General features: G+C 46.2%; 1 protein-coding gene across 1 annotated transcript in view; it reads right to left on the bottom strand.

Moving 5' to 3' along the window:
- Nucleotides 1-1051: 1051 nt before the first annotated feature.
- Nucleotides 1052-11365, bottom strand: part of Colgalt2 (collagen beta(1-O)galactosyltransferase 2) — a 95544-nt gene continuing 85230 nt past the window's right edge. The window contains exons 9-12 of the mRNA XM_047521669.1: nt 9448-9580; nt 8275-8402; nt 5237-5443; nt 1052-3707 (exon numbers count right to left, since the gene is read on the bottom strand). Coding sequence (XP_047377625.1) covers nt 3431-3707; nt 5237-5443; nt 8275-8402; nt 9448-9580 — 745 coding nt within the window. The 3' untranslated portion in view covers nt 1052-3430. The remainder of the gene's footprint in view (nt 3708-5236; nt 5444-8274; nt 8403-9447; nt 9581-11365) is intronic.

Here is an 11365-nt window from a genome sequence, read left to right as displayed (position 1 = left end):
AATATGGGCACACTGAGGATTTCTGAGGCCGCTTACTCCTGAACTGTCTGAATCAGTCACCACAGCGTGTTATTTTCCTCTCAAGTTACCAGCCTCATCTTAACTTTACCTTGTCTGTTCTTAACTTCTTGGTGAATTACCTTGTCTGTCATGGAGACCATTCCATATCGCTCCTTTCCCTGCGTTCAACCTTACCGTCCTCCTCTCACCTGGCAGGTTCCCACCCATCCCCAATCCCAACGCTCCCACTCTTCCGTCCTATTGAGTCTCCCGTCACCCCCAGATGGTTCTTTCCACAGTCCTGCCCTCGCTGTGCCTAGATAGCACCCCATCCCCGTGCCCAGTCCTCCTCCTCATCCTTCAAAACCAGTGCGAATCTCTCCCCCTGTAGAGCGGCCCTGGCAGAACTCAGCAGAGCCAGTTCTCTGGAGGCCCGCGGCCCACTCCCTTCCAGTCTCTGGGACACAGCCGTCCCATCCTGTTGTGCGGCCACCTGCTTGCCTGGCTCCTGCGTGGCACTGTGAGCCCCATAGTGGTAGGGACCGTCCCTAGTCCCGAGTGTCTCAGTGCCCAGCACAGGCCTGAAAAAAGATGAGGCTTTGAGATTATAGGGAAGCTGGATTTGAACTCCATGGACTCGCTGGAACTAACATGGACTCTCCTTTTTGTTTGCTTTTTTTTTTTTTTTTGTCCCAGGAGAAAGTTCCTTGGCCTATACAAGCATCTTGATAGCTTTCTGTGTTTGGATAGACTGACCTGTTTGGACACAGAGGCAAGAGGGGCGCTTCCCTCACACCCTCCACGGGGGGCATCTGTTTTTCTAGAATTCTCTCAGCATACACGCCAGGACCCACCAGTCCATGACAACACCCACTTTGCAGGAGGGCAGTAGCCCCCCTTTCTCAGTTCTCATGGGAATCACACAGCGGAGAAGGTCTCTGGCCTCTGACCTCCGACGTCCATGGTCTAGGACAGAGCCAGGGCTCCCAGCAGTGTTGGTCACTGACCAGTGTTTGAGGAACCAATGAACAATTACAACGTTAAGCGAAGTTATTTTTTAATTTTTCACAAAGAGCTCCAGAAGGCAAATAGTTGGTCACTCCCCCACCCGAAATAGCACAGCAAGACAGACAAAAGCAGGGTGCTGGGATGTCAGCTCTTTCTCTTCTCTGGGGTCCCTGCAGCAGACACAGGTGACCCTAAAGCAAGTCATGCAGTGGGTCCTCTGCAAATTGAAGGTGCTCAGACCACAGAGAGCAGCAGCAACACTGCTCAAGTGGGACTTGTCTATCCAGAAGACCCGGCCTTGCATCCCACGAGGAATCCAGACAGGCTTTATCTCAACTCCAGAGGTAGAAAGCAGGTGCCAGGGGCAGAGGCAAAGGCCTCTACTGAAGGCCTCCAGTGAACGCCCAGGGCAGATGCCTTGGTTAATGACTCGAAGGGAGGCAGAACACACAATGAGGTCAAAGTACCTCTGGATTGCTGAGGAGAGGACTGTCCCCCCAAAATGCTAGATCTGCAGTTTACACTGTTCACAAGAAGAGACGGTTGCTTGGGATCCAGAGCTGAGCAGGGAGAGGCAGAGGCTGGGCTTACAGGGCCAGAACTTTATTCACAGTACAACAGTCCTAGACGAAAATTCTAAAATTTAAGTCGAGCATCTTTGAAAAATGAGAATTCTTAAACCCATCAGACCAGCTGACGGGGGGAACATGTTCCCTATTAAACAAAACAGCACAGAAGTCAATTTCTTCACTCCCAGTTCCCAGCCACCGCCCACCCCAGCAGAGAAAGTCATTAAAGTCAGGCACACTTTCACACACTCATCTATGCAGACAAAATACCAAGTACGCGGAAGCCTTAGGAATCGCCTAAGGAGTTTGCACTAGCTCCCCGGATGTTCTTCCTGTTTTCCTAGAATAGTCAAGTCCTGACAGCTGTCCCAGCAGTAAAAACTAGAGTGGGACAAGACACCTCTTCTCAGATCCCTGGCTTATTAGTCAGTGGAGAACAATATCAAGAGTGAGGAAGGAAGGTGACGGTGGAGGATGTCCTTGGTGTCCTAGGATGACAGATGGTGCAGTTGGATGGTCTTGAGTCCAGCTTTACATGTCACATAAAATCAGTCCGAAGGCAGCAGAATGAAGTTTCAGGGAACATTTTGAGAAACGTGGTCTGCCTAGAATTTGGGCTCTGAGTGCTTCCCTGGTTGTTGGCCTAAATCTGCTGTCGAGTTCATTGTTTCTAACCAAAGTCTCTCTCAAAAGGGAGAATAATTTACTTCTAAATGGTTGGAATACCCCAGCCACAGGCCTCCCTGCAAGAGACAGGCTGGGAAGTTCAGGGAACTCAGATGGTCAAGCCAATGTGTCTACGCTGGCCACTCCCAGGGGTGCAATGAAAGCTTGCAACATCTGTTTCTCTGCCTCATCCTACAGTCAATGTTTTCCCCACATTTTGTAAAATAAATAATTCAAAATATAATGAAAAATCCAGGCAAGGACAGTTGCTGGCCTGAAAATGTGCTGTGTCCCTCAACAATCACTCATAAAGCTCACCACCAGCAGCTCATTCCCAAGCTGAGGGGTGGAACAGAGGGTGTAAGGTGCTACAGCGGCACGTGGACCCCGGGACAGGGCAGGAATACCCCAGCTCACCCCACATATATTACATTTATCTTTATAAATACAGCTTCTGGACCTAAGCGGCCACAATAACAAAGGCCAAAGGTTGAGGTTTTCCTTCCTCAAATATCTACCAAATAACATCCACATGGCAAACTGGACACCCCTTTATTCCAGTCGCCATGATGGTCGAGGGCCATGTCTCAGCCAGACCCAATTATCCATCCTTATTGGATAATGAGGAGACTAATTTTTAAAATTCACTTTGTAATAAAGCTCATGACAGAATTTCTTTAAATAAAAGCCTAATTAATGTGATTTTAAATGGTTTGATTCCCTCACTCAAAGGAAAAAAAAACTCTTGTTATGTACACGAGTTTTCAATCACATTTTTGCATAAAATGGACTGTCCAGACCAGTGAATGTGGCCTAGCTGGCTGGGCTGTCCTGACTACCCATTTCACGATGTGATGACTTGGTGGTACTATCCCTCGGACAGGACTCTGAGCCACCCCTGTGGTCTCCTTGTTGTGGACTGTTGACAGAACTGGGTGTCTGGACTGAAGTGTAACTTAGCAGTCCCCATAAGACCTATCTTATGGGAATTTGTGTTTAATTTCCCTATTCCTCTCCACTTTCAGAAATATCTTCATTTTGATCAATCACATGAGATCACTTTGATTAGATGAACTGTGATCAGTAAAAAAAATAAAAATAAAAAATAAATTGGAGCAAACAGATGGACAGCACTCTAGAGAAACGGAACAGTGACGGACAGCGTGGGTCGTGCTCCCTGGACGCCCTCATAGCTCATCCCTCGAAGGCACAGTGTCCACAGAAGTTGGTGATGGCAGAGCCTCTGTGTTCTTGGCATTGCTGTGGATACAACCCTGCTTGCGGGACTTCCAGGAATGTGTCCTGTCCCAGTCGGTGGCCACTGTCTCATTGTCCCAGATGGTGGAGGTCTCTGTGTCACTCAGGTACCCCGGCTGGCCTGTGTAATGCGTGGGGTAGATCAGCAAGGGCTCTGCAGAGAAGGCTTTCAAGTCCCTGGACTCATAGTACTCCTTGTACTCAGCTCTGAAAACGAGAGGCACACAGGCACGTGAGGGGTTAGAAAACTTAGGGAACAGGGGAAAAGAGTAGGGGGCCCTTGCTGGTCATCTCAGAAACGACTAGGATTCATTTCATTATTTTTCAAGTTGTGCTATTGTGGAAAACCTTAGGCTCCAAATGCAATCAAGGTTTCTTTAAAGCTTGCAGAAGATCTACACAGACAAACAAGCAAAAAGGCAGGACACTTCTGGTGCATTTGGATGGAAGAGTTTAAACGGAGAGTTTCAGGTCTTACTCTGAAAGTTAAAAATTAAGTTCTGCTGGACTTTAATGATAAATAAACATAATTGTTTTACAAAAAAGGCCCAGTTTCAGGACTAAGACACTTGAGATCCAAACAGCAGGGATGGGTGAGTGACATGGTGACTTGGATGCATGCCAACCAGGCTTTGCTTTTGAGCTTCTTGCTCACGTTTCAGCTGCCTTCAAGTATAAAGTAGAAGGACAACTTGAGCCCTTCCCAGAGTTCCAGTACGGGTTACATGAGGTGACATCTGAACAGCCCCTTGGTCTCCAGGGCAATGTTAACTAAATAAGGATTGATTTCCCTTATATTTCAAGGAATACTGTTTTGACCTCCATGTTCTGCCAGGGGACATAGGTAAAGTCAGTCTCTGATGTGCTACATAAAAGAGAGTGAGGAGCTCCGGACAGGAGACAAAATGAACAGGATGTAATCTGGGAAATCTCAACAGCTAAAATGAAGACCATCTAGTTAGAGATCACCCAGCTACAGAGGAAGAGCCAAGGCTGGAGATTGATCTTCTGCTCCATTCCTGGATTTAGTAAACATCGATTGAACCACTATTATGTGTAGTATTTATACTAAGCTGTAAAGTGCAGAGGGAGAGTTCCTGCCCTCAAAGGATTCATAACTTATTTAGGAGACGACAGGTAAACCATCAAGTGCCATATGTTTGGATCAGTGTTAGGTCAGAGTAAGCTCCTGGGCTGTGGGAATTCTGAACGTCGCACTATCTTCTTCCATGGACACCCTACTCAGGTGCCACCTCCACACCGTTGGACTTCTCATACACCTTTTGACTTCAGGAATTACAAAATATCATCATGATTTGCTTATGAGTCTGTGTTTCCAACCAGATTGTGAACTTGGCAAGGATGGATACCATTGCCTAGCCAATCATGCAGATGTGAACAGAGCTGAATGAACTGAAAAAATTGAGGTGTTTAAAAAGGTCACCATCACCTCAACGTGTGTGAGGTTCAGGAAGTCAAAGAGCAAAGGCAAGTGAGATCTCAGCAGGTTAGGATTCTATACACTGGACCACTGAGCAAAACACTCACCTGCTCTGCTTTCATCTCACCCATTTGTTAAAGGGGGTAATGGATTGAGTCAGTGTCTCCTGGCTATGGTTACAGAAAGATCCTTTAGGAAAGCAGTACAACTTTGGAAAGCATCAAGTTCTACCCAGAAAGCATAATTTGTGAACAGGCTATGCTCAAGGGATGGGCAGGTGGTTGAAGGGACTCACACAGGATGCTTGTTGTACATGATTGGCAGAAATTCATCCACTGGCAGCATCTTCCCAAAAGGATTAGCTCCAACCAGCTTCTGTGCTCCTTCCAAAGAGATGACATAACCCAGAGTCCAGTAGGAATAGTCAGCTTCGACCAGATTCCCCACGTTGGGCACCGCTTTCTCTGGCTCTTTTACTTGCATTCTCTTCCTACCAATGTAACTAAAAGGAAGTAAGAGGAGGAGAAAATTTCAGCTTGAGCATTAATAACAATGAGTACAGCTTGGGTTTCTACAGACATCTTTGAAAGCTTGGATGGATTGTGCCTTATATTAAGTGTGTCACACCATAAAGCGCATTCCTTCACCAACCATGACTGCCCTCTGCCTTCAGTGGGGCCATTTCCCTGGCTCTTTGTGCCAACACTCTTCCTGCCTAGTGGATGACATTCAAGCCAGAAAAGGAAGACATAAAGAGATTAATGTCGCTCATTTCCCAAAGATGGCATGGGATTTCCAGCTGTGTTTGCAGAGGTTGGAAAGGGGCAAAAAAGGCCAGATGTGGGACTCCTGGTTTGAGATTCCACCTCAGGTGCTTTCTGCATAGCTTTCCAAATGCTGGTGGTAAGCACAGGACAGAAAGAGCTAACAGTCTGTAGAAGAGCAAAGAGCAGCCCCAAAGGGTTCCTTTTCGGGGTATGAGTGACAACTCCTGAAAGATCACTCCTTCACACACTGTGCTGTGTGGAAGGTACCTGGACACACTCTGTCCTCCACAGACACCTACAGCACAAGGTACACGGTCAGCCTTTCCCACCCTCCTGCAGTCCACTCGTGGCTCTGCCATCCATTACTTTTGTCTGGAACCTGTGTGTTCTGGGCTGAGCGGCCTGCTTCCGGCCTGCCACTGAAAGCAGTACCTACTTCCTGTTTTGCCCTAAAGGACCTCTTTCAATGTGCAAGGGACTCTTTCCTGGTCAAAGCATCACAGGATTTGCAGAACCAGTTTATGTTCCACCTTCAGTTCTTCATTGACTAAAGAATTCTCTTCAGACTACAGAGTCTGCATTTCTCTAGTTCACTGAGTGGAAGAGAAGCCCCTGAGCACAAGACTGTGGCCAGGGGACTTGGGGCAGAGGCACATGCTTACTAATTTAATTTAAATTGGAATCTAAAAGGGGAAGCTGTGTAAAATATATATTTTTTCCTTTCTGCGGCACAATTTTATTGTTTGATAGACGATGCTTATTTTAATAGTTGAAAAATTTAACTTTTGTATTGAAAAGGGTTCTCAGTGCAGAATACACACAGGATTTTGAAGACTTTGTACAAAAAAGTTAACTATCTCATTAATGGTTTTTAAAATACTATTGCATGCTAAAATAATATTTGAATATATTGGATTAAATAAAATGTATTATTAAAACTAATTTCACCTCATTTATTTTTAGATTTTATAGTGATTACTAGAAAATTTAAAACAACCTGTGTGCCTGACGTTCTATTTTTATTGAAGAGCGCTTCCTAGTGATTCCAGCAACTTGATCTATTATCCCATTCACCATTTCCTTTTTCTGTAAAAATTTAATGTAGCAACCATGGATAGATTCTTAGTGTTCATGTTTGGGATTAAGTAACATCTGTTTCTTCTTCATTTTAGAAAGTGAGAAATAAACTTGAAACTGCTGTAGGGTTTTTATATTTTAATGAGATATTTTAACTGGATCCATCAGTGGATTTAGAATAAAATACTTCTTCCCCTGTGTCCTTACCAGGACAGTCATCACTCCTTGGATCTGTTGTTACTTTGTCCTGGGAAATGCACCAACCAAACTACCTGTGAACAGGAATGTACACCAAGCATAAGCCTTAGAGTCCCTGAGTTGAGTCTCTGTGATTACAAGGCTTAAATGGAAGCGCCTTCATCTGTGCCAGGTGACCTTGCAATAGCTCACAGGCTCTGTGCCCACGAGGCCTCCACCCCAAGCAGCGGGGCACCAGTTCAGAAGGGCTGAGGTGCAGAGACTTCCAGAGGATGTGAGAAGAATGGTGGTCTCAAGGGACTGTGCACAATGCCAAACTGAGTCACCACAGGACGGAGCAGGTCTCTTTATTACATAGTGTTGATTTAGGGTCTGTTCCCATGGGTTAGTTGGGCCATTGCTGGGTTTCTTTTGCACTCAGAATGGTCCATTTTCTGAGAGAACAGCTATCCCACCTGGGTCCCTAGTTAAGCTTCCCCAGGATGGGAGGAACGGGACCAGGCTCTGACCTGACAGACTGCCTGCGACACAGAGCTGAGAGCGAAGGAAATGCCTGGGAACTTCGGCCTCCCTGGAGGGAAGTGCAAAGTGTTGTTTTGCTTTAAAAGAAAATGAGAGAGAGAAGAAAAGAGAAAGGAAGGAAGGAGGGGAGAGAGGGAAGGGGAAGAAAGGAATGAGGGAGGGAGGGCGGGAGGGAGAGAAACTCAGCTGCTAAAGGCTGTCACAGGGAGCATTAACTCAACATCAGCTGGCAGCCAGTCCTCCCCGGAGAGCCTGGTTTTCCTGCGTTGACCTCAGAACCTCCTCAAGCCCAGCTGTCTTTGTTGTCCTTGTTGGGCAACCTCCCTTTCCAGTGGAGGCACTCTCCAGCTGACCCTCCTCCTCCCACCCCATGGGGCTGCAGAGAGCCCACTCTCCCTGGAGCTATGCCATGCCTCTTCCCCTTGAATGCCTGCCTCCTTCTCCCTCTCCACAGCCATTCAGAGCCACTGGACTTCACTGTGTTCCCACGTGGTGCTTGGTGCCACATGGCTGCTGTGTCAGAAGGATCTGCAGGCAGACTCCAATCTCACAGAGCATCTCCCACAGTGTCTTGTCCTGAAGAACGAAGATGCAAAACCATGGCTGACCTCTACCCACGTTTGTATCTGGATACATTTATGATGAGAAAACCCAGCAAACAGAAGCTTGAGCTGTCTCTCCTACCAGCTGGGGAGGCAGGAACTTTCTGTCCCTTAGAAAGGACTGAGTGCCTTTCACTGTTCTCTGATAAGCTTGTGTGGTCACTCACATCAGTTCCCAGTCCAGTTGAGCCTGGTCAATGTCATCCATCAGCTTCATCAGCTTCGTCTTAAACTGATGCTCAAAGCGCACATCATCCTCGATAACGAGAGTCTTCTCCAGTTCCCGATCAATTACCTATAAAGGTCATCAGTGGGGAGACACCCTATGAAAAGTTTGATACCCACTTTTTACTAGGTGAATACGCATTGGAAAGTCAGGGGTACGATAGCATAATTTGTAGTAGCCTGTAACTGGACTCTAAGTAAATGTCCGTCAACAGAAGAATGAGTAAACTGTGGTGTATTCACAGCAATGAGAAGGTAGGACCTATAACTGAATGCAATGTTATAGGCAAATCTCCTCAATACAATGTTGGGAAGTTCTATATGCCGTGTGAGCTCATTCATATAAAAGAAAGTACAAAAGAGGCAAAGCTGTTCCCTGCTTTTATAAGTCAGGATGGTGATTGCCCTTGAGGAGTGGCAACCAAGAGGAAGTACAGAGAGGGGAACTTCCGGAAAGTTGGTAACCTGTCTCTTGATCCAGGTGTTGATTAACACAGGTCTGTTGTTCTGTTTGTGAGATTTGTTCAAGCTGTGTCTTTTAATCTATACGCTTGTATATCAATCACATTTCATTTACAGTTTAAAGAAAAGAGCAAGACATGAACTGGATCCTTAAATGAGAAAAGCTACTCCAAGCTTCCTTATTTGGGGATGACTTATTTTCTTGCAGGAACTGACCCTTATTTGGGAACCCCACACTCCAATCAAGAACTTGATCTGCAAGACCTGCGGTCAAGTTTCAGCTCTGTCTTTTCATACCTGGATGAGTTACTTAATAATTTCCTCTTGGGGAAAAGGGTCCATCCTCTTAACCCACCCACAAGACTTCTGTGTGATTTCCTGTATCAAGTCAGTCAATCACTGACAACACGACAGGTGGGTACAGGCATCCCTGCTGGCAAGGAGAATGAACAAACAAGAGTGTGGCTCTCTTCCCCTGTCAGCAGGGCTGCCCTCCTTGTCCCTTGGGCCAGAGGGAGACATAAGCAGGAGCAACTCTCACCGCCTTCCAGAACATTCGTGGGTTCATTGGCCTCTGGTTCCAATTCACCTCAAAGTTCCATTCTCCTCTTTCCTCATTACAAAACTGAACCTCTACATAAAGCATTATTTACCTCTTTCCAGACAGAGTAGTGACTAAGAAAGCAGCCGATCTCACCCCTGGTCAAAGGCCTGGAGGAGTAGGGGTCTCGATAACCTGGCAGCATTTCAATATTCAAGGCCTTCAGCTGGCTTGTGTTGAGAGCCCTGCAGGACAGAGAATGGGGCTGAAAACACCAGGTCAGGGCGTCCTCACCCAGGGGCCCCAGAGAGAGAGAATCCCAGGGATTTCCCCAGGGCTGCTACACACAAAGGAGGACTTCTGGGTCTCCCACTACTCTGTAGGAGTTCCTCAGGGTCAAAGAGCCAGGTGGCATTACGAGGTGTGTGGAGACAAGATGGCGTCTCTCATTTTCGTACACCACTCATGGTGCCCAACGTACTTCTAAGTGTCCGGGGTTTTCTGAAAATTTTCAAAAAAGTGCTCTCTGAATGTAGGAAAAGTGGTTCCTAGGAGCGTTCAATACAGCGAGGAATGGGGAGTGGAAGGGGTGGAGTTAGGTAGTGTGCGCCTCTGTGTATCTTTCCTTTGGATCTAAAATTAAAACAAAGTTGAAAATAAAAATAAATAGGAAACATTTCAAAATGGTAACCTACAGGCCTCAGATAAGCCGCTCATCCATAAAAGTAACGAGGACACTGCAGAAAATTGTGACAATTAGCTTTTCTAGAACTCTGGAAATTAGCTAAACAATTGCAATAATCCAAGGAATATTTATTTTAAAAGAAAACAAACAAAACCCCAGCTGAGTCTCTGTAAGCACAGTGAGCTGTGTAGAGTTCACTCCAGCCCTAACCCCATCCCTCTCCCTGTCCTACAGAAGTCTTGAAAATCTGCAGCCTCACAACTATTTTGTAGTTGTGAAAACAGCCACCTCCTAGCCACTGGAAGTGACAGGATGGAATAGGACTCCCCTGAAGACCTGTCCCTACCAAACAGTCCCTATTCAACCTCTCTGGCAGTCCCTGAAAAGCTCCATTCTCGAGCTTGTCTCCATTTGACCTGACTCGGGGTTCATTCTCTGTGAACAGGCCTCCCTGCAGGGTATCTGTCAAAAAACCACCAGTAGTGACTGCTTCACATTGTGATGATTTGGGCAGCAAATCAGAGAATTTTCACCAGTGAAGGCTAGAGGGAGGCCGATAAAACATTTTAAAGGAAAGACTGAGGAATCAGACATCTGTAGGGAGTGTGAAAAGCTCCAGCATATTCTTGAGAATCTAGAAGATTCTAGACATATTCATGGCTGCACACCTCCCCACAGACGACCTGAGAAGACCCCAGTCTCTCACCTCTGGGTAACCTTGAGGACCTGGGGTAAAAAAGTAGTAAAGGCCAATAGACACTCAGAAAGAGGTTGGCATGACGAGTTTTTAAAAACATCCAACTATGTGCTGTCGTCTTAGTCAGCTTTTTTTGCTGCTATGACTAAATGATCTGACCAGCATAATTATAGAGAAGGAAAAGTTTATTTGAGGGTTCTTGGTTTCAGAGGTCCTAGTCCATAGAAGGCAGGCTCCATTCCTTGGGGCTCGAGGTGAGGCTGAACATCATGGCAGAAGAGTGTAACAGAGGGAAGCAGCTCACATCATCAGGAAGCGGAGACTCCACTCTCCAGATACCCCATAGCCATGCCCCAATTCCTACTTCCTTCAGCCACACCCTACCACTTCAATTAATCCCACTAAAGATTAATTCACTGATTGGGTTAAGACTCTTACAACCCAATCATTTCTCCTCTGAACCTTCCTGCATTGTCTCACATGAGAGTTTTTGGGGGACAACTCACATCCAAACCATAACAGCTGTCTGCAAGAGACAGAATATAGGTTAAAAACACAAACGGGTTGAAAGTAAAAGGAGGAAAAAGATATCAAATAATAATCACAAGAAAGCTGGAGGAGCTATGTTAATATCAGATAAAATAAGGC

The sequence above is a fragment of the Sciurus carolinensis genome, chromosome 12 (assembly GCF_902686445.1).
Source record: "Sciurus carolinensis chromosome 12, mSciCar1.2, whole genome shotgun sequence".
Classification (NCBI taxonomy): Eukaryota; Metazoa; Chordata; class Mammalia; order Rodentia; family Sciuridae; genus Sciurus; species Sciurus carolinensis.
This window is presented reverse-complemented; position numbering and strand designations above follow the sequence as displayed.